Here is a 26,695-nt window from a genome sequence, read left to right as displayed (position 1 = left end):
TTTCTCCAGGGTCCCAATGCAAGGCGACGAGCGAGAGGATCAACACGGCTAAATTTAACCCAATGTTGAAAGAGAATAGAGAATGACAGACTGAAATTGGAAAGTCGTGAGCAGATGTTTTTCCTCTGTCGCTGAAGAATCTTGGGTAACGGGAAACATTACAGCACAGCGAGCGTCTCTCCAAGCTTCCACGTGAACCTAATACTCTGGAGGAAGACTTTCATCTTTTACTTTACACAAAGGCCATGGCAGGCTTCTCTGCGTGCTCGGAAAGGGAAAGCCGAGCAGAGGGAGGACACTGCCAAGATAATTAACCCCTTTCATCTGCCACTGATCTTAATGGACAGAATGACTCCAGGTTTCAATGCGAATTAGAATATTTTCACCGGCTTACAAAATGGAATCCGTGATTAGCTGTGACAAAATAAAGGGACAATAAAATCAAGCTTTTTCGATCCTGCCTCAGTCGTTTCATAACAGGACCGACCCGTTCAGTCTTACTATATAGAAGGAAGTGCTTGTATTTAATTTACAGAAAATCGTGCATCTATTTGAGTGTTTAAAAGCAACAGATACAATTGTAAGCTGAACATTACTGGAAATGAGAACTCTAGCTGCACTTTTCCCCACTGGATTTATGTTTTTCTATTCTCACAATTTAAAATTTTTGTCATCTCACCGTTTCTTCCTGGCGGACTGACAGTGACGTCTCCACCTCCCAGTCCTTCTAACAGTGAGTTTGCTGTTTTCCCGCAGACCGCCATGGACCAGTTGCACATGCACTTCACCCAAGCCATCCACAACACCGTTTTCCAAGTGGTGCTGGGATACGTGGAGCTGTGCGCCGGCAACGCCGACACCAAGTTTCAGAAGATGCAGTATAAAGATCTGTGCACGGTGAGGAGACGGTCAGGTGTTAATGTGTGTGTATTCCGCTATGAGGTCATACAGGTTTAATGCAGATGTGAGGACTTTAATAAACCTTAAATCATTTTCAGTAATTGTAATAAATGCACCAGCAGTGACATGGTGAGACTAACTGTGACCACAGGCATTTCTGCTCAACCCTTCTTGATGTTATTATAATATAGGCAAGTAAAAAAAAAAGGTCTTTTCCATGAGAAAGGAAATGGAGTGAAGCGAAGGGGAAGAAGTAAGCATAGAGAATGTGATTGAGAGGAATGAAAATTGTTATTACCTCAGTGAGAGGCGTCGTGTATTGTAGCCTGTCACAATGAGATAATTAATCTTGCCCGCGGTATCGAGCCGGTGCCGTGCAGCAATTTTATGCCGCGGGTCTCAGCTCCGTCGGTCTTTTCCTGACTCTACAAATAGAAGTAAATCTTATTTACATGGCTAACAAACCATGACGTAGCCCATTCATCATGCACTTGCTGGAATTGCGCCGTCCTGCTCCAGCGGATGTGTTGCGGTTTGACCTGCAGCTCAGAGCGGCGTTTAGAGGAACATGTCAAGGTCATGCACGCTGCGTCTGCATTACATCTGTCTCTCGTCCGTCAAATAAAATACTGTGTGGTCCCGAACACTTATTTTCATTTTTCTTTAGTTAAAACTGCTCTCTAGTTACTGATGCATCTCAGTGTGGACTTACCTTTGATGGATTCCCTGTCAGCTCGGCGTGCCGCCTGGACGCCTCCTCCGCCACGCGTACTGTACACAGACTAAATTAACAGCAGGGCTTTTCACTGTTCCAGTCTCAGCTGGTGTGAGCAGGTGTGATACAACACTGCATCCTGCATCAGTAACAGCATCTTTAGCTTGGCTGCAGTCACTTTCATGGAAAAATCGAGGGCTTTTGTTAGAACCGCAGCTCTCATGTGCCTGTTTCTGCTATTTGAGTGGTGGATGGATTCTGTGCAGAGAGATGCATGTTTTAAAGATGCTCTTTACATTATACGTATTACCTTATTTACTCATTGATAAGTTTGACCTGAATGTGCAGGCTCTTAAATGCACTTGTAGCTTTGTAATTTCCTGTCCACGATTTAATAAATGGTCCCTCAGTGCTTTTTGCAGGATGGGTATTGCACTACAGCACAGCAGGAACGATAGCAACAACTGAAGGTTGGGACTAAGAACATCCGCTCTGATACAATTAAATAGTTTTTTGTGTAAGAGCTCATATGTCTGAACTGAAGAAGAGGATCATCTTCTGTCTGATCCTGACTAATCTTCTTTATGTTCAAGGATCAGAGGAAAATGATGTTGCCATGTACTAGATCTGTATTTTTTAATAAACAGCTGGAAGCAGCCGATGGAAATTTAGCTCCTGATCTATTTAACACAGACGTAGAGCCTTGAGTCTTGGGGGTTATGAACTTGCAGGCAGCTCCTGTGATGGAGAGTTAAACTGTGTCGTTGGGAAACGATGCTGCTGTGTTGACGTTCTGTGTAAGGCAGGATTTTGAGCCTTTTTCTTGGTTTGGGTCCTTACAGTCAGTTACTTTCTGAAGGCACAATTGCACTTTTATTTTAAAGTTAAAAAAAAACAAACAAATCTACAATGTGGAGTAGGAGTGTGTAGCTGATACACAGGGAGTGTGTCCTCTCTGAGCGTCTGAAATGTGTCAGCACAGCCTGTAGTTCTCTCTGCTCCTAAAGCAAACAGTTTATTAAGTGAGGCGTTGAAGTCTTCTCTTTTTGTGATCGCTTTTGTGAAAGCGGAAACTTGGTATTTGTGGGGAAGAGCAAACTTCAGAAGTTTTCCCCCTGATAAATAAAGGTTAAGAGAATGTTACGGCCACGTTGCACCCTCTGAACCTCCTGCTTAGTTATGCGCCTTAAGAATTCAGGGGGAATGGGAGCGCTCGGAAAGGTCAGTTCTGATTGTGAAGGGGTCTTATTAATTTTACATCAACATCTCATCATTATTGGATAGCCTTACTCCTCATCAATTCCCTGGCCTGTCAGACGTTCCCCTGGCTTGAAGTGGGAAAGTTCACTCAAAAATCTCAGCAGTTATAGGAGAAAAGATTATTATTTAAGCTTATTTATTCACTAATGTGTTATCTGAAATATATAGATTTGTTTTTTTAAAGGCATGGAAGATTTAAAATTGCCAATTTCTGTTTTTAAACACAGATTATGAAGCCTCTCAGTCTGTTCACTTCTTCCACAACCTTAACGGGACACTCAAACGTGAACGAGTTGAACTGTTCTGCTGGAGGACGACATGTTACTCCATGAGTTTTGGTTGAAATTGTGTTAAACTGAAGCACCAAGTGCGAGGGGGAAAATCCTTCTCAGATTTTTTTTCTGCTTGTGCAGCAGGTCTACCGGTTCCTCACAATGTTCATTGTTTGCAGGTTAATGAGTTTATGACTTCCTTTATGAAAACGGGGTCGTGCGATTGTCTGTAAATCATGGAAAGCTTCTTTCTCACAAACGTATTTTCTAATCTGCGCGGCATTTCTTTTGTCTGTACTTTCCCCTCCCCCCAACACCCCCGCGCTATTGAATCGACGCGCTCAGCACTTTGCGTTTCCGGAACCTCCTTGACACGGCTTAGCATGCGATGTGCGCATAATGATCGGCAGCCGTCTTTCGACGGGCTGGAAAACGCCAAGTGTGCCTCATCGCAGCGCTTCACGCCGCTGTTGGGAAAGAGGTATTAGGCGACGAGGTCGGAGGTCGGTTTGAACAGCGGCGTCTTTTAGGTTGGGGTTGAGGTTACTTCGTCTCATTTTTCTCATCAAGCCCCCGCCGTGCCCCCTCCGTCTCAGTTGCCTGGCAACTTGGGTTCTGCTTCTTGTTGAAGTGACTGGTGCCAAACGAGCAACGCCGACGAGAACCGGTTTGTTAGCTTCTTGATCTGACGGCTGCTGCCAGGGCTTGATTGAAATCTCAATCGGATTTTTGTTGTCGCCTGGTGAAGAATATATTTTATTGTTTAGTTTAACCTTGTTGGTTTTTTTTTCAAAATAAATAGCCTTGACAAGTAATTTCAATGTTCAAACATGACGTCTGTGCCATATCTATGGTCCGTGAAGCAAAGCTCCCTTGGTCGGTTATGCAGGTTTTGCAGATTGAGGCTGAATTTGGATTTCCAGAGCCTCTTCCAGCTGTTTCCCGTCTGACCGGCCGCTCCGCTCGCCGATGCCTTGTTCGCTGGACCGTGGCGTTTCTTGGCACAAGCTGCGCTTCAACACTCTGCCGGTGTAGAGTGTAATGCAACTTCCGAGCCGTTAACCAAGCCGATAAATGAAAGCTGGGATTTGTGTCAAACTGGAGGCCTGCCTGGCCGTGCATCTCTGAGCTTTTATTTCCCGTCACCACCTGCTTCCTGAGAATGAATGTAGAACTTATTCAATTAATCCTTTCTGTTTTATTCTTGCCCTTTACCTTCAGATAATTACCTTGTTTTAAGCACAGGAAGGTCTGTGATTAATTGAATGCCAACATTCGTTAGCCTCCTTTCATAGTCCGGGTTTTGCAGTTTATTTCTGGAGACGTGTCACTGAAAACTGGATCACAACAATATATCCAGTTTTCGGTTTGGTTTTCAGACGCTGTTAGAAGTTGCTACATGAGGACATTTTCAACAATGTCTGCCGGCTCATAATAACTGCTTGCGGTGCATATCCAGTCGTGAATCTACTTTACTTGCCGGGCTGAAAAGAAATTATCCTTGAAAGTGTTTGTCCCTCAAAGCTTCTGGGACCTGCAACGATGACAAAGACTAATGCTGTGCACCTTCACATTTGCTGTTCTGTATGCAGTCTGTGCCTTTCACAACTGTTTCTTTCTTTGCAGTCGTTAATGTGTTTGCAATTCAGTTTGTAATTACAGTGTTTTCGCGAAAAGTAGCAGGGATCTGCAAACACTTGCTCATTATCATTTGTAAACAAAGAACAGTCTGGCAGTTGTTGACAGTTCAGTTTCTGAGGTATATGCTTCGGTGGTCTTAATGTTATGACTGATCAGTTTGTGTGAACTGAAATAAGTAAGGCTGTGACTTTAACGCGTTAGTTACGATTAATTAATTACAGAAATTTTAACGCGATAAAAAAAATTATCGCAAATTGTCGCGGAACGTTTGTCACCGGACGAGTTTCGCCTGGACATATTTCGCTGTAACACAACAACGAAACAGCTCCCGACTTGGTGACTTTCTCGTTAAATCTGGCGACTTTCCAAAGCCTCCTGGCGACTTTTTTTGTCAAAAGCGACTAGCAACAAATTTAGCGACTTTTTCTGGTGCTCTGGAGACGTGACAGGACGTCTCGTTCTGCAGCTGCTGTCCTCAATGAGCTGCGGATGCTGCGTGAGCCCCTCCCCCGTCCCAAAGCACTCACAAGCGGTCAGTCTCACGCAGCGCTCCCTGCTGCAGTCAGAGCAGAGAGGAGACCCACACCACTCCTCCACACTTCAAATGAATCGCGTGTGCGCAAATACGCCACTGCTCACTTGCTGACAAACCAAGAATCAACAGAAGAAAATTCATTTGTAGTTCTAAACATACTTAGGGTGTTTTTTTAACTCACATTTTGCTTCTCCCATGACGTTATTCCTCTCTCCGACAGCGTCCATTACAATTACATGCAAATTGCAAATTAGGTAACGACCTCATCTAGCGACTTCTGGCGACTTTTAGGACAGCCAATAGTGACTTTCCTTACTGGGGAGTTGGCAACACTGCTCCTGACGACAGCACACTACTTGGTCTCGTGCACAGAAAATTTAGATTTAAAAAGCCAGCGGATGGCAGCGTGGATAAAACCAAAGCTGTATGCACATTGTGCAGCAAAGAATTTGCATACCATCGCAGCACATCGAGCCTGCTATATCAACTGAATGCTAAGCATGTCGCAGCAGCGGCCAACACGCAAGCCTCGCATACAGCGAGAGTTGAAGAGGACGTCACTCCGACTACTTCAAGGACCCTCGCCCAGCCCAACAAAAGTTGCACTAATCAATGTGTATTGGTTTATTTGTCTTGGTTAAATTCCTCCTTCCTTGCTGAAAAAATGAACAGTGTTTTGTTGCTTAAGCTTATGTATCACTATATTGATTCACTATATCAAAATCCATTAGAAAAAGAAAGGTTCTCACTGATCTCGGGTCAAATATCGATCTGCGATTAATTGAAATTAATTAATTACAAAGACCCTAATTAATTAGATTAATTTTTTTAATCGAGTCCCACCCCTAGAAATAAGTAATTATCAATTGAACAAAAAAAAAAAAAAAATCAGCATTATAAATGTGCTGCACATGATTACATAAGCCATGCTTATTACCAAAATCCTTGTTTATATTCACTGTGATTTTTACTGTTGTGCTCTGTATCTGTGTGCACGTACAATGAAGTTTCAACTTTATGAAAGCAGTAACTCACTTGAGGCTCGAGGCGCACAGTCATTTCATGTGGCATCGCACAGAGTGACTGATCGTCTACCTGTACTGATTTATCAAACTTGAATGAAAAATGAAAAATGTTTAGTGGCTCGAGAGGAGAATTCAAGATGGCTGTCACATCAAGACGTCGCCGTGTGTGTCTGGAACTTTTCTGAAAGCTTCAACGATGCTGTTTCTGTTCAACTGTTGTCATGCGAATATGGCCATAAACAACAGGTTTTGCCATTTCTTGCACTTTTTGGTACTTTCAAACATCGGAAAGACTGCAAAAAAGAGAACTGTGCTAACAGAGGGATCAGATGACTCCATGAATAAAGTTATAAAATGTTTTTTTTTTAATAATGCATACATAGAAACCTCAGCCCATTGGACAATTTCAGCATTGCTTATCCATCTTCTTTGGAGTTTGGATACCCTGAACTTTTCTAATGTATCTGCTCAGAGATTATCTGAGATACTAGTAAAAAACCGAACCTCAAGTTGACTAAAATCTGTAATTTTCAACTCATTAAAATGTGGTTTTTAAATATCTGCCCTCTGTGTTCGTATCCCGGCAACATCCCCATTTTAATTGGACCACATATTAATTAACACTTTGAGATGAAAGTGTTTTGTCTGACAAAGAACATACATGTTTTCCCACTGTCCTTGAAGGATTTTTATAAGTAGTCTCTAATTAGATGTAATGCACAGGCCAGTTATTAAGCTGCACAGCAGCTGCTGACTTTAAAGAACCGAGAGCATCACAACTAACTGACTGACTGATTGACTTTTCATTGTCTCCGTTTTGGCAGCACATCACCTTGGACAGCTACATTCCCTGCCTGACAGATCTGTGCAAGGCATTGTGGGAGGTGATGCTAAGCTACCACCGTACCATGCAGTGGCACGAAGAGCAGGACAAACAGGAGACGACGTCCACTCCAGGTAGGAGTTCTACCGCTTCCAGTTTTTGTTTTTTAAACTTTAAGCCTTATTGACAGCGAGGATATGGTTTTAGAAAAGTATCAAATATGTGTTTTAATGCACTCTAAGACGTGTTTTCCAACATTTACTCATTGCCCTCTCTCTGTCAAGGTCCTTGAGACAGCCAGCAGCCAAATATTCACCTTTGATTACACACTTTAAGTTCCTCCCCCAGCGATAGTTCACAGAGATGATTTCACGGCTCTGTGGTGACGCTCTAATGTTTTGTTCCAGTGTTAACATCATCAAATTTAAACAAGATACATGGTGTGTGTGTCCAAGTGGTGGGAATACAAATTATGTGTAAACACTGTCTATTTATGTAATGGGATTAATCCAACCCATTTCAAGGATAAGAGGCAACGAACCGTGAATGATGTGGGTTTTTTTTTTGTCTTTGTGGAAATGTGACTTGTGTGACTTTGAGTTTGCTCTATCGTCGTGCTCATACAATCAGGAATTTCTAGTCCTAAAAATAACAGTTAATCAAGCTGTTTATGAGCGATCTATATCACAAAGGCCTTTCCACTTCCCAATGTCATCTTTTTGGATTAAAAATGGTTCCTAATGGTTTTATAGCTAAATGCTGTGCTCTGATTTTCCTTCGGGAGATGAGTTTCGCTGCGGATAAGTCACATTCAGAGCAGCAAGACGACTCAACTGCACATCTGTTCAGAGTCAGCCAGATGTGAAGACACGAGCCATGGGAAGCTCTGTTGTAGAGGCTACACATACTTTGCGGTTTAGCCGTAAGCGACACTTAAACTGAATTTCTTCCAAGTGTAATAAAAGAAGAAGTACCCAGGATTTGGGTTTATAGCGCCTCTCCTCCACACACTGTTTATTTGATCTGCTTTGGCGAAGACGGAGACAGATATTCGATGCAAACGGAGACCTGCCACATTAGCTTGTGCCTTGGCTCTGCATGCTGAACGATGGCTTATTTCCATTTCCCACACTGCACAGAATTCATTAGGTGATTGGATGGGAGCACAAAGGGTGTCCTCAATGGCCGCCGAAGTGCTAACTTGTCAAGATCCTTCATTAGAGGCCGCCGAGGTGGGAGGACACACGGCGTCTTCCGTTTCATGAGGCACATCTATCATCTCCCTGTTTGATTGGCTGTCACCTCTTGTCCTCCGTGCCAAGGTGTCCTCGGCCCCCGACTTTGTCCTATTTTTCACCTTTCTCAATTCTACTTGTGTGTGTGTGTGTGTGTGTGTGTGTGTGTGTGTGTGTGTGTGTGTGTGTGTGTGTGTGTGTTTGCGAACAATGGGAGGAGCGTCCGTCGGATTAGAAATTCACCTTTGCCTCATTTGTCGAAGATTAGTGACGGCGACCTCCGTCCTCTCAGAGCAGAACCCATCAGTCATTCAGCCTCTGTGAAGAGTTCCTACGCACACACACACGCACACACACACACACATCTAACCTCTCTCTAGTGAAAGCAGAGAGCATATCCCTGACTATGCTTTCATAATGTGTCGGAGTAAATCACCAGTTAGCGTATTTTGCAACACATTCATTTAAAACATGAAGCCGATCTATGCCGAGTGATGTTGGAATATATTCAGACTGTGGGCTCCATTATGGCTGAAAATTGACTGTCACACCGCATTACTATTCAGAAACATGGCATAATTACTGAAGTGGAGATCCACGCTGTACGACACGGCCCGGTTTTCACTGGCTTCCATGTGTAATTTCCCTCATTGTTTAAGCATGCTTAATAAATTAAATCTTATCAATATTTCAAGCTTTCTCGAGTGCGTTCAATACTTTTAATTACTGGAAATGCTTGAATTATTCTCTTCAGAAGTGGATTCCTGCTGATTGGCAATTATAAGCTGGGCATAAATGCAAATATAAACCTCAAGTTGTTAATGAGTTTTATGCTCGGAATGAACCAAATCACACCTGAATAAATTATTCCTCAGTCTGTAGACTGTGTTGTGGCACCATAAAACTGCATCAGGTTTAAATCCAGACTGAGTTTTGCATGTTCTTAAAGTTTCCATCTTCCTACTCAGAAGATTGATCGATCTGTACAGCAAGTCCTAGATTATATTTCTTTGAAAGTAAGTTGAATTTACCAAGTGGTCCACAGTATATCACTGTGTAGTTCATTGTGTTGCTTTGTCTTTCATTATTTTTGTGCTGGTTATTTTGCCCCTCGTATTTATTGTAACCCCTTCATCAGCGCGTTATCTTCATTGTAGTTCGGCCGGGGATGTGCATTCTTACTGTAACTAAGAAAAAAATGTATATAAAAGAGAGCTTTCTACCGTTTCTCATTGAGCTTGTTTCAGTGCGGCTGGATCTTTCCTCTATGCTCGTTTCTTTATTAGCAGTGGCTTGTGTTTCTCGCTCTTCTCATGTCTCTCAAAGAAGGAGCGAAGTTCTTTGAGTCTGTATAAAACACCCATGCTTTGTTAGACAGATGCGGATGTGAGCGACGCGTCTCGCCCTGCATTGAAGCGCGCTCCTCATTAACTTCACGCCACAGCACATCTTGGAGTCACTTTTCAAAAACAGCCCTTTCTTCTGCTCGGTTTGGTCTGCGACGTCTCTGTCGGTGGCAGAGGGACGCCAGAGTCGCTGTTTTCTCTGATGTCTCAGTATTGTGAGTAGTTCATAGAGACAGTCTCACTGCTGCAGTGACCTTACTGATAATATGCATTTTTAACTATTGAACGTAGGCTACCGCTGATGTTTACCCGACTGAAGGCACAGATTTGGTCAAAACTAAGTACAACCTCAGTGAATGCAAGCAACTGACAAGTGTAGAAAGCACCAGCAGAGAATCTCACTAAACAGACTTTTAGGATAAAGGTGTTCATGAATACTGTGTCCTGAGTATCGTTTTAAAGCTCGAGAGGAGCTTCGTACATCAGAATGCGACACAGAGTCTTTATCAGACGGTGTGTTGTTGTAGTTTCTGCTTTGTAAGTACAGGCCACGGCGCTGGAGGACCTGATCTACAGTGTGAGATGTGCTCTTTTGGTCTCGTTGGTAGCCAGATATGCTGCCGATCTCTGGATCATCTGCAGAGCTGTAAATGTATACGCAGGCTGAGCCACCTGAGGGAGTTGTCAGTGTATGATGTGCTGATAACCAGCACTAGTAGCTCTGCTGCGTGCTCACTCAGACACGGTCCGATCTCCCCGGTGCTGCACAGCACCAGTCGGTGGGACCAGACAGGAAAGGGCATTTAAAGCTTGAAGGTTAGCTGACTGCCAAGCGGAGCTCCCGGGTTTCATTCAGTCCCTCCAGGAATACTTTGGTTGACCCACATTGAATATTGATTTGGCTGTATAATGGATCGGATGACTAAAAGCACGTTCTGTCATTAGAGCGAGTTTGTAATTCATGCAGGGATACCAGACAAATATTATGGGATGTACGCTCTGTCTGTCTGCTTATCTGGTGGAAATTAAAGTCTTGTTTCATTAGGGATGTAAAATAAACTATGATACTGTTGTATATTAAAAAGGGGCCCAGCAGGGGTTCCCTTGTGGAACCCCAGAAAACACTTTGTAACTTGTTCCATAAAACTCATTCAGAAATGGTAACAAACAGAAAACCAATAATAAAAAATGAAGAACTTTGATGAAACTATTAGTGCTTCTTCCTACTCCTTTTCGGGCACAGTTGCTGTTGACTTCTTCATACCTGATCCCTAACACCAATGTGAAGAAAAGTCCAAATAAAACAAAATCCATAATCGTGTGATTAGTGTGAGACTATAAAATAATAGTTTTTATGGCTTTAATAAATGTTGCACATAAAGCCCACTTTTCATTGTTGACGCAGCCTAATACTTTTTTTTCCATTGTAACCACGGATCCATTTTCTTTCATCTCGGACATTTACAGCCTCTGTTTTCACCTTTCTCTGAGCGCTCAGCTTTTCGCAGCTTCACTTTCACTTTGTCTTCCCCAGTGTATTTCGGGTTTTCTTCCTCAGGCTCCACACACTTGACGAGTGTCCACACACCTGAGCACACACCAGTTTAAAGCCCGACGTGTGAAGTTGCCGAGTCACGATGTTTCCCAGGGCTCATGCTCTTTTGTCTTCTCTAAATGACGCAGTTTGTCACCACAGCTCTGTCCCCGTGAATAATTTAGGTTATAAAGGGTGATATAGGATTTAAAAAGCATCCCGGACATGTTCCCAGGAGAGAGGAATCAGAGATGAATCACACTCCATGTTTCATATAAACTCAGAGACCCATAAAATAACGTGGGGTTACCGCCACATCCATGTCTGAGGCTCATGATTGCAATCAGCTGGTGTGAGGGGATTGTAATCGGCCATCATGGCGAAGTGCAGAAGTATTCTTGCTGGGCAAAATTTAATTTGATCGACTGCTGTGAGGGTGTTATCTCCTTGACTGCCAAACAATCTTGCTGGTCTGATGCCCAAAGCAACCGTTACCTATTGTCAGGAACAGGCCCTGTCCCAGAGGATGGAGCATTTAACCCACCTCATACTGTCTGTGTGTCAATCTGTGGCGCAAAAGAAATCTTCAGCTATGATACTGGTGCATGGGTTTGGGTTGGTTGCTCTGATATCTAAAATTGAATGTTTTCATATTTTACATTTGACCAGTTTGTGTGAAGAATTTTTTTTATCAATAAAAATATCCCAAATACAGTAAAATTATTTGATGTTATAATAATACAGTGGTGACAAGATGCAAATTAGATGTGCGATATGTTGAAAAAATGTTCCCACTAGTCTGACTAACCCGCAGCACCAAATGTAAAATGTAATTAAAAAAAACGGATTGCAATAACTCGCAGTCGTGATGAGGCGACGTTACTCCCAGTAGAACTTCAACAAAACAGCGTATCAGATGTTTATGGTAACACACATTGCTACATCATGTAAAATATTAGATCATTTTAAATATGACGATTTGACAAATGAAGCAGTCATACAGATATTGTTTAAAAACTGTTCCTGCCTCACCGTTTGATCAGCTTTCTTCCGTAGATTTTCTTCCATTGCCATCAGTGTTTTTAAAATCTTAGAACCCAAAGATGAAATGGGAATGAAAGGCTTTATTAGATCCGCCCTCACTTTTTCTAAACGGTTGTGATTCGCTGTTGAATCCCATTTTTAATCATGGTTTCACGTCATTTCACATCTTTACTGTGCTTGTTGTGAAAACAGGTAGCATATACAGAGCTAGCCCCGTCCTGTTTATCAGCAGACAAAAGAATGTGGCTCAGCAGTCGTCTGCATTTATTTCAATATGTCAGAGAAACTTTGAAGGTCAAGTCATACGTCTGTGTGTTGAAGTTTTTAAGCCTTTCAGCCATGTTTGTGTCTTAATGTAAGAAAAACATTCTCATAGTTTGTTCCCGTCTCACTCATTTTACCAGAGTTTTGTCTGGAAGATTGACATAATGCGTCAAAATAAGGATAATTCCTAATGACGAGCTGCAAATGGCTATATATTGAGTTGTTTCTTTCAGTTTTTTTTTTTAAATTTGCATCCTTGAACATAGAAATCATTAAAAAAATAGATTATTTTTTTCCCCTAAGCTTCTCTGCATTTAAATGGTAATTTGCCATAATTGCTGGAGTACTGAAGAAGATGATGTTCAGACTTGGATTCGATTTAATCAGTGAAAACACATCATCACAAAATTACATAACTATGAAACCCTGCAGCTTTTTATTACTGAAGATTGGAAGGAAAGGTGCTTCATGGTGATGAAGGGAATTAATCACTTTGATAAGCTCTTTTTTTGTCTTTTATTTATACAAATGACAGTTTTGAATGAAAAAGTTCTCTTGCTTCATCAAATACCGAATGCATTGTTGTCCAACAGAAGAAGACAGCTCAAGTGTTTTAAATCACATCCGTGTAACTTAAAGCGCAACATATTTTCACCAACATTATCAAAGCTTTATGGCAAACTGTCGGTAGTCCTTGATAAACATTAATTGATGTGTTTTGAGCTTTTCGAATGATTTCGAAAAGCTCCCCAAATCCCTAAATAGAAATGATGAAGAGCCGAATGATCTACTTGTCACGGTGCTGCACAGTTCAGTCTCTTCACTGGGTTTAAGCCATCATTTTCTATCATGCATAATGCATTTCGAAACAAAGCACTGGCTGTGCTTTACGGAGGCTTTAAGGTCAGATGATATTGCAATAATTGCAGAGTTCTGTGCTTTGAATAACGGGATGCCTTTAGCCCACTTTGAAGATTCCGACAAGAGTTCCCACTCTCCATGGGAAAGTAAAGACATGGGTGTGAGGTTAATCATAACCTTGATTCGACTGAAATGGTCTAAGTTTCATCATGCACCGCTGAAAGATTCCATCATTTCCATATTTTTACACTGCTGAGAGCTCAGTTGAAGTGAATGATGAGAGATATCTTTTTACCCTTTTTTGTATTTCCCATCCTATTTTATATTAGTTTCTATTTTATTCTACTTTAGTGTAGGATCGATGTGGCTGTAACTTTGGGGATGCTGCCCACAGTGTCTGCTCCGCATGCAGAAGAACAAACCGTAAAGGAGACGATTGTGAGCAGATGATGGAGGAGGAGCCTCGTCTGTCAGTCTGACAGTGACGGAGTTTCCAGCACCTTATTTACCTGTCATCTAACATCAGCCCGACCTCTTCTGTGGGAACGCCTGACCTTTGCTCCTGTCAGATGCTGGCGGCTACACTGTCTTGTTCGTTTCTCAATGCGCCTGGGGAATGTTTCTGTTCTATTCTGTTCCATCAACAATAACAGCAGTCTTTGTCTGGGTTCAGACGCAGCCCGGCCGTTCCTCACATGCAAATATTCATTTAAGAAAGTAAATGACTTTCTTTGAGTCTGACAGCAGGTCAGACAGTCGTTACATTTAAATTGCACAACATAATGTTTTTTTTTTTTATTGTTGTTCTTATTAGCATTTGAATTCATTTGTTTGTCTCTTTTGAAGACGGCGCCGCTGCGGCCGAGTCCGACGAGGTGCTGGTCGACCGCAGTTACGTAAAGAAGAAGCTGGAGCACGGGCTGACGCGAATCTGGCAGGTTTGTCGAGAAAAGACTCGCTTCTTTCACTTTTTTAACCTTTATGCCCTCAATTCTTTGAACCTCTACTTGTGTCTGAGTTGCCCAATCATCGGCTGCCCTCCCAGAAATCACAGTGTCTCCCATTTCTCTCCTCAGGATGTCCAGTTAAAGGTGAAAGCTTACATCCTGGGAACCGACATGTCCAACTTCAAATACGACGATTTCATCGTGGTGCTGGATGTCATCAGCAGGTTCGCCTCAGGATCACAGCACACAGCTCGTTCTCACATATATAGCAAATGATCTAATTTGACTGTCAACCTGTGAACTGGCAATAGGCCTACTATTTTTTACAAACAGATTGCTCAAATCTGTGAATTGCTGTTGTGGAACAAAGACCATCTCAAACTGAAGCATACTGCTTGGTTTGTAACCTCCTTTCACCTGGGTCTCCAGACAGAGACTTGAGATGAAATCATGTTTGAGAATAGCGAGACAACTGTTTACCTACCCAGTCGCAGCAAGTTAAACAGCTTGAAACTGTGTCAAAACAAGAGAGAATACATCATTTTAATTACATAGTTAAGATGCATGGTGGCGCGGCTTCTCCCGTTCACTGCTGATGGCACACTGTCTGCTTCCTGCTTCCGCTACAGTTTACTGTTAATTATGTTTACTGTGTGTGTCTCAGCTGTCACTCTAACACATGCTGCAGAGGCGTTTATGCCACGGGATGATTTCAATATTTGGAAGGATAATGTCTTTTTTTTTTTTTTTTTATTAAGCAAAAAGAGGGCATATACTGTATTGGTGCATTTCACAATATCTTTAGAACTCAGATCATTATTCCACAAATCACTCGAGCCCTAACTTGCAGTAGCAGCATCACTTTTGCATGTGTGACTGTTTCAGTTCAGTCAGCTCATTTGAACTTAAATAGTGTCATTTCATGGCACAGAAGTAAAACTCAACAATCTCACGAGATGACGAGTTGCTGCGATTGAAAGAAATCTCAGCAAGACCTGATTTGGTTTCTAGTTTCTCTCTGTTGTACCTATTTGAGGTAAGTGGATAGTAAGAAAGAAAAGAATAGGACAGGGACAGAACTGCGAAATAGTTCTGCGTTACCTGAGCCATGCCATGTACTTCAAACGACTGTAACATGTATAAAAGGAGAGCAGGCAGTGGAATAACTTTAAAAAATAATAACTTTGCAAAAGACTGACTACAATAAACTGCATAAATCTAAAAAACAAGTCAGACGCTAACAGAAAAAATGTACCAGAGAGGTGAGCCATTTCTTCAGCCAGAGGAGAAGCAGGTGGTTTTGTGCGCTCGGAAGCGAAGGCCGACTGCCTCTTGTTTGCTGATGATTCATTCTCCTCGGCCAATCAGGGACCTGCAACAGCAGCAATTCTCACATCAGAGCCAAACCCAAACAGGCACCCAGCTCCTTCCCCGGGGTGATCGCAAGCTCTGGAAGTGGCTCAGCGGTTCAATAGGCAGTCCTCACCGACTCCTTCTCACCATCAGATAAGCAGAACAGTGACACTGAGCCTTTTTTGTCACTGCTTTGCTCGACTGATTTGTTTTGCTTTGTGTAGTTTTCAAAGCGACATGGGTCTCTCTCCCCAGTAGGTTTAATTTTGCAGCAGGTTTAGTCCTGTACCTTCTACATGTTTCCCCAACATATTTGCGATCACACTTCTTTTTTTTTTTATCATCTCTCGTCAGGTTGATGCAAGTGGGTGAGGAATTCTGCAGCAGCAAATCAGAAGTCCTGCAGGAGTCCATTAAACGGCAGAGTGTTAACTACTTTAAAAACTATCACAGGTCAGTTGTTTCCCTCGGATCGTGTGACACTTTTTTCATATCGGATTCTAGTTCTTACAGCGATGAACACGGTGCACGGTTGATGAAACTGCTTCTTAGACGGCAGGTAATTTCTGCTTGAGGGATCCTTTTACTCGCAGTCACGACAGGCTTTCTCCATGCCTCCGTTCCCGGTGTGACTGTCTCCTGAAGCCGGCGTGTAATTACACAGCAACACTCACTGAGCTGGAAGCACATTTACATCTTGATTACATAACACCCCCCCCAACCCCGCCAGTCTCATAAATATGTATTTTTTTCTGCACAGACAGTGCCAGATCATCAGGAATGATTTGCATTGATCAGTGCCAATGTTACCTGTCAACAGTCATTGATGGGATGTTTAAATGGTAAGAGGTCAGTGAGCTGTCATAACCGTGACAGAAAATGAGACACAAAAAGACGTAAAGCTTTGGGTCAGTAGTGGTTAGACGGAAGAGATTTGAATGTGACACTCGTCTGGATGCGGAAAGAAAATAAGCATAGACAAGACAATGAGAGGAAGAGGAGTCGGACACCAGCAGCGCTATGCAGACTCTCACACATACAGAGATTAGTACCGCTCATCTAAGAGGCTTTTAATGTGGCTTCAGTTTGATTTATTCCCCCGAGAAAAGAGCTCCCTGTGAGATTACTGCTGGTCAGAAGTATGGCCGCTCATCAACAAGGAGGTATTGTTGGCCTGCAGAGTACAGAATGACATTGTCGGAGGTAAAATTAAATGAATGCCAAAGAGCTTCACCTTTGGTTGTACCTCACTTCCTGTGATTAATTAAAATGCTTTCGCAAATTAAATGTGTTTAATTATCACTGTGTTGAGTTTTGGGAAATGTCACTGGAGGAAATGAACGAACCTCCGCGGACTGATATTCGACTTTGTGTTCTCCAGTGAGCCGATTGAGTTTCACTTGTTATCTTTTCGTGTTCGGTGATCTTTCTCTTCTTATTTCTCAAACAACCTTTGAGACAGGAAACAAGGGATTCTGCAGTTTTTGAAGTGTTCACCCCTCTGACATTTCACACAGATAGACCTGGTATTGACCCAGCAGGGGCTCTGAGCTGTGATCACAGTTAGCAGTGGGGGAGAAAAAATGTAACCGACAACACATCCACACCCTCCTCCTCAGCATGCCGGCGACCTTTACAGGGTTCATCTATGTCTTTGTTTTTAATTTCGCGTCAGTGTATAAAAGAAGAGAGAAAGTGTCTAAACATGTCACTTCTAATGCAGAAACTTCTTGTTCTTTTCTCAACCGAACAGGGCGCGGCTGGAAGAGCTCAGGATGTTTCTGGAAAACGAAACTTGGGAGCTGTGTCCAGTCAAGTCTAACTTCAACATTGCCCAGCTCCATGTGAGTGAGAAACGCCACCACTGAGGCGAGGAGGGGAAGCGACGCGGCTTTTCATTTGATCTGCCTCTGTCGCTTGGTGCGCATCGCACCAGTGCGGAATTTGCATAATGACTTGTGGGTGTGTGTTTGAGCATCTGCGCATGCAAGTGTGTAAAGTTCACTGCGTATTATATAACAGAGATGGAGATAAAAGACTGTTGTCCCTGGTGGGATTTGTGCTGGAGGATTTTATTCCCCACACTCATGAGAAACAGTCAGAAAATAAAGCCCGGGATGATGGAGCCTCACGTCGAGCAATATAGTAAAAAGTATCTCACACATTTTTGTTTTTTTAACCAATTCAAAGCAAAGGTTTTTATTGTGCACACAGCAGCACACCTCAGATGGAAACAGAAGTGATGCATAGAGAAACATGTCAACAAGACAAATGGAGTTAATTCATTTTCATCACTTTCTCATCATCTGTGTTTTGCTCGGGCACACGCTGCAGTAAACAAACATGCCAGAAACCTTCATAATAAATCAGCTAGCATGCTAACTGTCTTTACATCCACGTCACATCACTGCATTTATTATACAGGCAGTGTGTTGTTTGGCTTTCATGGCAAAATGACTAAGATGAGTCTGCCAAAAGCTTGAAACAGTGTGTCAGAAACCTCATAAGAAATCAGTGTTTTTATTGTGTGTGTAAAAAGCTCGTGGCCAGAAACATTATACACACATCAGGTTTTTGTTTATTGTGTGTACTCGCATACAAAACAGTACAAATCATTTCCTCACATTGACACATCATACACATAGTTGTTGCTGTTTTTTTTTTAATCAAAGTTTTCCCCAAACCAACCTTTAAACTGCTTGGAGAGGAAAAAATAAAAACAAAATGAACTGCCTTCCGATCAAACTATTACCATTTTGGTTATGCCTACAAGACACGTCAGTTTCTGGAGGACACACCTGACCTCCTTCAAATCCAAGCTTATGAATGCCTGAAGTGTATTTTATTTTGTACTGGAGTTTCTTTTTTTTTCAGCCAGCTATAATAAATTGCAAACTATGCTGGATATCACTCCATTTTTATTTGTCTACCACCTTTCAGTAAAATAAGTGTTTAACAGGCCATCAACAAAAATAATAAAGTTAATATTTATGCCTTTATGATCAAACATAATGTTATGTCATGCATCATTGATATGTTTGTGCTTGTTGATGGCAGTGACTAGTTTTCTCCATCCGTCTTTCATGCGTTCTGTCTGTTGACACCCGCTTCGTTCTCCCCTCCGCTCCGCGTCTTCTCCGCTCCAGGAGTTTAAGTTTATGGGCCAGTGTCGATCTCCGTCCGTCTCGCCGAGCAGACAGACCGTGTCCTCCGGCAGCCCGGCCCAGGAGGAGCTGTCACTCTTCCAGCAGTACGTACAGGAGGGAAACCCTTTTGAGATGCACATCGAGCACAAAGAGGAAGAGACGGAGGATGTGCTGGCGTCTAACGGAGTGAGTGTCAATAAATCTGAAGTCAGAACACAAAATGATTGAAAGCTACTCTGTGAAAATACTTTTGTCGAAGTATGAAAACAGTTATTTTTATGTTGTTTTTTTTTTGTTTTTTTGCATTTATTCCCATAAAACTGTGTTAGGATTGTGTTCCGTCCTTCTCTTCCTTTCCTTATTGTTTACTCTGAAACAGTTTATATGGCCTTGTACGGCACTCTTCCTTATGTAAGTATGACTAATGAACAAGTCTATCTGTCGAGATGGAACGCCAAACAGTTTCACAAACAGCCAAGCTGATTTGAGACATAATCACTTCGGGTCATTAAGTGTTTCATCGCTGCACTCAAGCTGTCACCGCCAGGGCCGTCGCAAACTTTCAGGAGGCTGCGAGGCCAGCAGTGCAAAACCCGCTGTAATTATTACAGCTCTTTGACACACTGTCTGACTTGTAATATAAGCTGTTAAACAGGGAATGAATCACTGGATAGCTCCGGCGCAGGGCTCAGCATAAACTGCAGAGAAGTGCTGCATATTATTCTGCCGAATTTTTGACTTCATCTATTTCTCCTGAGTGTGTTGACACGGTGTAGTAGAGTACGTAGTTTTAAAATGTGGCGCTGGTAAGTATTTATTTTGCAGTGCATTTTGCTGGTGGTTTTTCTGCGGTTCTCTGGTTTGATGCAAACATGAAAGACTGGAGTGCCTTGCTTATCCTCCAGTGTGCGTACCTGCTTCTTCTCATGGTCTGTAATGAATCTATATCTGGATTTATTGGGACGGCTCAGCCAGACGTACGCATGGAGCCCAGATGATATTGACAATATTGCTTTGAAGTCAGAAGTCCCTCCGATGCTGATTTGCAACAGGAAGCCGTGTGTTTCTTGCAGTGCGGTGAGGAGGGCTTAGCGGATGCCCCGACACTCAGATTTTTCTTTACAGGTTCATCATCACAACCAATTTTCTGCTGTCTAACATGTGGGGCTTATGGAGCCCTGAGGTTTGCTTTCCTCTAAGCTTGTAATCCGTCCGATATGATGCTTGTGTGCCGTGAACGTTCCCTTAACAACACAGAAAATATTGTCTTGTTTCAGGGGGATTTATCTGAACTCTCCTCTGAGAGGCGAACGGCTTTTCTGCTTTTTCCACCTCGATCCAATATATTGATTATTGCACCAATCCGAAAAGCCAAGATGGCAGTGTTTGTTTTCCAGCAACTTTTGGGTAGTTTAATTTATATTTCTTGCGGTTTTGATCTTGAGTCAGCGTAACTGTCGTGGAATTGAGTAGATATTGCATCGGTATCTGGCACATGAATGACCAGCAGCGATACCCTGGCAACGGCGTATTTCTCCTCAACATCATCTCTGTTTTTCTCACTTTTGTTGTGCTGTATATCCTTCCTTTGCACTTTTTTTATTTTTATTTTTTTTTTTTTGGTTAACTCCCGTCTGACCTTTTCCCTCCCCCGTTTCTCCAGTATGAGTCAGACGAGCTGGAGAAGAGTGTGTATCAGGATTACGACAGCGACAGCGATGTTCCCGAGGAGCTCAAGCAGGACTACGTTGATGAGCAGACAGGTGACGTCCCCCTGAAGAGGTCAGTTCCAAACGACGTTCCCATCTTCTCACGCCTCTCTCTGAAGTCACGCGGCTCACACGGCATCGCAAGCACAATTAATCTTGTTCACACGTCAATCATTCCAGCCCCACTCGAAGAAACGTTAATCCCAGATCTTAGGGGCTGTCGGGTGCTTCAGCCAGCTGACTGGGTGAAGGCAGGAAGTCTCACACACTCCCCCGTTCATACTTACAGGACTCCAATTAGCCTCAGAATCACGAGTCCAGAGTACGAACCAGTTCTGCAGTCCTCACAGAAACACGACTTAGAGTAAACACACGCACCAGGGAGATCAGATTTATGCTAATCATGGGTGCCAAATAAAGCAATCTCGCCTCGGATCTCTATTTTTAGGGGCATGAAAGGATGTGAAGTCATGCATTACACCACTTTTCATGCCTCCAGCGGCGGTGCTTTTAGCTCACCCCTGCCTCACCCTGCTAAGCAGGCAGAAAGCTTCTGTACGGCGTTTTGTCTGCCCATGAAAAATTCTCTTTCTTTTCCTCTCCCACCTACGTGATCGGTGAGCACTGAGAGATTAGTCGCTGTTTAAGGGTGAAGGCAATCATGTGCTCACCGGCATGTTGTGTGAAAGGATTCATTTTCCTTTGAAGGAAAAACCGTGCATGCGGTCGAGAACAGTTATGTATTTTGCAGTATTTATAACCAGGGACCCTTGAATTATAACAGATTTGCAATTCATGCAAACTGTGTCTATCTCGGCGAGCGGTTTCATAAATAACCACATATATTTGGATGCTTGGTTGGTAGCACCATGAGAATTTAAGGTTTATCTCCAATTTTTGTCTTGAATCTACTATAATCTGCCAACATAATGACAGAAAAACTGTTATGAGGATCTTGTATCTTTAATAATGTATTAATCACATCATGATGCTCATGCTCACTGTCTCATTACTTGTATAAATTAGCTTTAACTTGGCAGCATTTTCTCTTTCAGCCCCTCATTTCCCTCCCCATCTTCTCCAGATTAACAAAGCGTTCGCCCGAAGTCGCTGAAATGCTGATTTCCGATCCTTTACGCAGGAATCACCAGTGGTTAATTATTAAATAGGCCACACGGTCACATCCAGGAATCAGCCAGCACATATAAAGATTGCTGCCAATAAAATGAAATGACGGGGTAGCATGGCTCAGGGAGCTTGGTGTCAGGGGTCTGCCGGTCCAGGACCCCCAGATCAGAGGCGTCACCAGTGGGGTCTTCCTGCGTTGTGTAATGGCTGCTAATTGATCAATTATGAGACTGAGACCCCATGCTAAAGGTTTCCAACCGTTCCCGTCACTCCTGGGTATTAATGATGATAATTAGTGAGTCTCTTCCCTCATTTTTCTGCCTCTCTCTCGTTTCCACCTCCATCAGCGCGTCCCGAGAGACGATAAGAAGCAAGAAGAAGTCTGACTATAACCTCAATAAGACCAACGCGCCGATTCTCACCAACACAACGCTGAACGTCATCCGGCTGGTTGGTAGGTCCTCGAGACACACACGCGCACTCATATGCACACACACACACGTACGTGTGGCCGCACCCAGCCTCTGGCCTTCTTAGATTTCCTTTTCTGCATCAATTAAGTGTGGAAATGACGGCGATCGCCTCGCTCAAAGTCTGTGCCTGAGATACACTAATAATGGTTAGCCTCCGCCCCGAACTCTGACCTCCTGCTTCTCAGAGAGGCGCTTTACGCGTCTTCGTGACGTGGTTCTGAAGACGCGGAGACCTTTCGTGTTCTCCGCCGACATGACTCTCATAATGGGATTTTCAGTGTGAATCTCAATTACGGGGGCCAGTTAGTGTTTCTGTGTTGTGGCACACGAGTTGGAGTTCGATAATTATTCACACAATTTCTGGTTCAGTGAAGAAAAAAAATGTCTGTTTTCACTTCAAACTACTCGGCAAAGCTTTCCGACCCACACAAGGTAAAGTCGAGGATTTTTTTTTTTTTTCCTAACACGATAGGTACAACTGATTTATCGTATATTGTGGAGAAACTGGACAAAGTCAAAGTTTTATTCCACACAATCACTTCTAATTCAGTCTGTGAAGCACTTTGATGGAGTTAGATTGGTCTCTGAGTTCTCGGTGCAGAATTTAAGTGTAAAGGCGTGAAAAATGAGAGTGTGAGAGAAATAGTGCTGTCTCAGTGGTAAAGCTGGGAGGATTGGGTTTACTTCTTTTTTTTTCCTTCTCTTTCACTCATCAGTTCTGAGTCAATGGTAACCCCGTTACACCCCTGTACCTCTGTAGTTATTGCTTTTACTACCTTTCAGTTGAATTAAATCCTGGCAATTTGTATGCAAGTGAAACCCAGTCCTGCTTAAGTTCTCCCCTGAAGGATGGGGTCCCGTCGGAATTCATTAACTGTAGTTTATCTCTTTTAATCGCTGCAAAATTTACTCGAGCGCAGGAGCACTTCATCGTCTGTAAAGTGATGCCGGGTTCAAAATGCTCAATCCCCCTTTTTGGAGAGAATCAATACGGAGGGTCGTGCATGCTGTCCTGTTGTAATCAGGAACACACAACTGGCACGATATATCCAAATGTTTGATGTACGTTTGTGTCTTTTCTGCGCAGGAAAGTACATGCAGATGATGAACATTCTGAAGCCGATTGCCTTCGATGTCATTCACTGTGTCTCTCAGCTCTTTGACTACTACCTGTACGCCGTCTACACCTTCTTTGGACGCAATGACATGGTACAGTATTTATTTGTTTAATCGCAGCAACCTCTATGATGTTGGCTTTTAAGAAAGATTTAAATCCCTCTGACTGAATACTTGTAGCTCTTCTGCTTACAGAAGTTGCTTTAATGGTTATTCGAAGTGGTATTTAACAAATACAATGCATGAATATATCAATAAATATACATTTTACATTTTCAGCTTCAATTTTTCCAATTATAGAGTATAAAATAGTGGAGGCTTAAAGTGCTCCCAAAGTGATCTGCAGTTTTTTTTTTTTATGAACTTGTGTATGGAAGGAATCATGAACTTTAAATGAAGAGAGGATTTTGACTGCAAACTCAATAAAGTGAGTCGTAAGCGTAAATATGACTTTAGTCAAAGCAGTGGGTCTTAAAGCAGGCATGCAATCCAAACATTATCATCCACTTGCTGAAAATACAATTTTTTTAAGCAAAAAAAAAAAAGTAAGTAATGATTGAACATTCTAGCCAATTCGATGCGTCATTAAAATAAGTGTTTTTAATCTTCAAATGGAATATGTCTCCAATTTCGGGAGCAAATACGATGAAAATCTGAGATTTTCTTGACAGTTGAAATGCGTCGAGGCGACTTTTTTTTGTTGTGTGGAGCTTTAAAGCACCAAGAATGAAAAGCAGTCTCCTCATTTTCTGTCATTTTCCATCTGTCTCTGTTTGCTAATATAAATAGAAATACAAGATTGGATGCGACAGCAGGCTCCACTGTTGGCATCACATCATATCAGCGTGCGCCGTCCTTTATGTCGCCGCTGAGAGTAAAGCTCGTCATCACCTCGGTATACTGAACAAATACGTGTGTTTTTCGGGTTGCTACGGCGATGTTTCGTTGTTGCGATGATGTTAATTTCATACTTATTCAGAGGACGTGAATACGACTCCTTGACACAAGTTGCGCGATGCTGCTCTCTTGGAATATTGCCTGGAGTTATTATTTCCGTCGATGTTTCCTCTAATGGTTATGTGTGGAATACCCACGGCTTCCACATCTCCTCTCCTCTCAACGACATGTTCAGCCCCGTCCCCGCATTCAGAACGGCTATCGTGTCATTATACGTTGTGCCTCACAAAGCGGAGGGAACGTCATTTTCTGTCAGAATCACCCTCGGGGAAGTGGTAATGATAGCAACAGAATGACTTGTGTCCCGCCGAGGTGGGGGAGATAAAAGAGGATGATCGCTCCGCGGGGGCCTCTCCGAGTCAGATTATTGGCGTGTTTGTGTGTGAAGAGGAGGGATGAGGAAAGGTGACACTCTGGTTGGGAGTTGATAACTCGTCAGCACGCTGCTTTTTCCTTTTTCCACCACGGCGGTCCCTGTACAGGATGGAAAGGTGCTTCTTTCAGGCCCTCTTTCTTTATTGCAGTATCATTTTAAGCTCCCTCCTCCGTTTGACACATTTTTCCCCTCCACCATTTTAATGTAGTTTGCTACATCTTTAATCAAATTTGTTCCGCTCCTTTCACTGAGCGCCGCCGATTCGTCATCCCTCCTGCTCTCAGCTCACTTTTTCCCAGCCGTGTTGCATCTGTAACTTTCACCTCGAGTCCTCGAAAGCATCATTTCATGAACCCACCTATTATATTAATAGTCTCATGCAGCAGAGACTGAGTAAAAATGTAAATGCCCCTATGAATCTTTAAAAAGTTTCTAAAAAGTTGCTCCGCACATATTCAGGTTGTTTTGACCTGGGACCTGATCTCTTTACACTGCTGGAATCAGAAAGGAGCTCCTTGACTTCTCCACTTGAAAATTAATGGTTGGCATTAATATTCAAAAGGCTAAATATGCCCATTATCTTTGTGTATCGGCCCTGTCTTTCACAGATTCTCTGCAGCCATTGCTAACCAGGCTTTGAAACTGCAGGGGCTGAGAGACGAGGATTTACCAAGACGACGTTTTGGAGTGATCGATGCTTATAAATTATGGAAACCTGCACCACATAGGAATAACCGGGATATTTTATTAAAGTGTCTGTTCAACGAGCCGACAGATGAGGCGAAAAAAAAACACAGCAAAGAGAAAGATGGAGGGATGATGAAGGTGGAAGAAAATGCGCTCCAGCTTGAAATATGAAGGCAGAAATAGGAGAGGAGAGAATCTGCTGACTGAAACAATGAGGCAGGAAAAAAAAGGGGGTTCAGACAGCTGGACGGGAAGAGCACATCAGGAGAACACTCGGCTTCTCTGAAAAATTAGCAACAAGCACAAGAAAAAGTTATTTTTCATCCTCAACTTCTGACTCCCACAGACAGCTCCTCACGCTGGATGCTATTTATCTTTTTTGCACATGTGCAGTTTATATATGAATCAGAGCTCCTCGAGAAGGCCATCAATATTCTGAGTCTCTTTGTGTGGAGCCTGGATCAGGCTGGAAAATGCCTGCTTTCTACACCATATTTATCAGAAAGTCGTATGAATATTGACTTCATTGGGTTTTGTTTGTAAAACTGTTGCCGCCACAGTGTTTAAACCCTCATCACTTCATGAAAAATTAAAGAAATATCCTTCATTTGGGCTTTTTTTTTAACTTCTCAATTTAATTTGGTAATTAGTAGTCAACGAAGCTTTTTGATTCGCTCAAGCTTATCAGTTAACACTTTTTTTTTTTTTTATTTATTTGGAGTGAGCTCCTGAGGTAGGTGATACTACCTTACCTCACTGGGCTAATCAGCAGTTTCTAGTTTGTTCGAGTTTTTTCTGGTCTTTAATCAAAGCCTATTTAAATGCCAGTCAGGGATAGTGTAGAGTGTGCAAGAGTAATGGCCCGCTCATTACTGCCATTAATCTAATGCTGTTTGTTAGCTTGTTTATTTGCTTTTTTGTAAGTTCTGTCAAAGTCCCTCCAGAGTTTTACTTCTTGATTTTGAGATATTTGCTTCTTGTTTTGTTGTTTTGTTTTTCCTTTCTGCTGTCCATCCGTCTTCCGTAGCCTGTCCCAAGCCCGTCTTTGCCCGCTCAGGGTGGCAGGGAGACGGGCACAGCCAGGGTTGTGGGCCCTGCTTGCCTGGTAAGAGTACAAACTGAGGAGCTGAGATGAATAGATTATTCTGTACTGGCTTGTGGGTACAGAATACTAGTCAACATGCATGATGTTTTGATTACGAAGTGCCTCAGATTTGACAGACATCCCATGCTCATCTCCAAGTGATTTTTGAGACACTTATTTTGAGTTTGCTGTGTTGTTCCCCTCTCCGCTCCCCTCCGTTCTCCCAGCTCTGTTCTGTCGTCTACTGTCGACACTATAATTGTG

The 26,695-nt window shown here is 42.7% G+C and overlaps 1 protein-coding gene across 2 annotated transcripts in view; it reads left to right on the top strand.

The window, feature by feature from the left end:
• Positions 1 to 26,695, top strand: part of vps50 (VPS50 subunit of EARP/GARPII complex) — an 86,414-nt gene that overhangs the window by 32,296 nt on the left and 27,423 nt on the right. The window contains exons 12-22 of one of the 2 annotated variants that reach the window (XM_030120452.1): positions 757 to 897; positions 7,173 to 7,305; positions 14,302 to 14,393; positions 14,532 to 14,626; positions 16,110 to 16,208; positions 17,509 to 17,599; positions 18,902 to 19,087; positions 20,565 to 20,683; positions 22,086 to 22,192; positions 23,299 to 23,420; positions 26,375 to 26,452. In XM_030120452.1, coding sequence (XP_029976312.1) covers positions 757 to 897; positions 7,173 to 7,305; positions 14,302 to 14,393; positions 14,532 to 14,626; positions 16,110 to 16,208; positions 17,509 to 17,599; positions 18,902 to 19,087; positions 20,565 to 20,683; positions 22,086 to 22,192; positions 23,299 to 23,420; positions 26,375 to 26,452 — 1,263 coding nt within the window. The remainder of the gene's footprint in view (positions 1 to 756; positions 898 to 7,172; positions 7,306 to 14,301; positions 14,394 to 14,531; positions 14,627 to 16,109; positions 16,209 to 17,508; positions 17,600 to 18,901; positions 19,088 to 20,564; positions 20,684 to 22,085; positions 22,193 to 23,298; positions 23,421 to 26,374; positions 26,453 to 26,695) is intronic. The other variant, XM_030120453.1, reaches the window with a different exon arrangement.

Source organism: Salarias fasciatus, chromosome 22, assembly GCF_902148845.1.
Source record: "Salarias fasciatus chromosome 22, fSalaFa1.1, whole genome shotgun sequence".
Taxonomy (NCBI): domain Eukaryota; kingdom Metazoa; phylum Chordata; class Actinopteri; order Blenniiformes; family Blenniidae; genus Salarias; species Salarias fasciatus.
The sequence above is the reverse complement of the archived record's forward strand: the minus strand, read 5'-3'. Positions and strand labels throughout refer to the sequence as shown.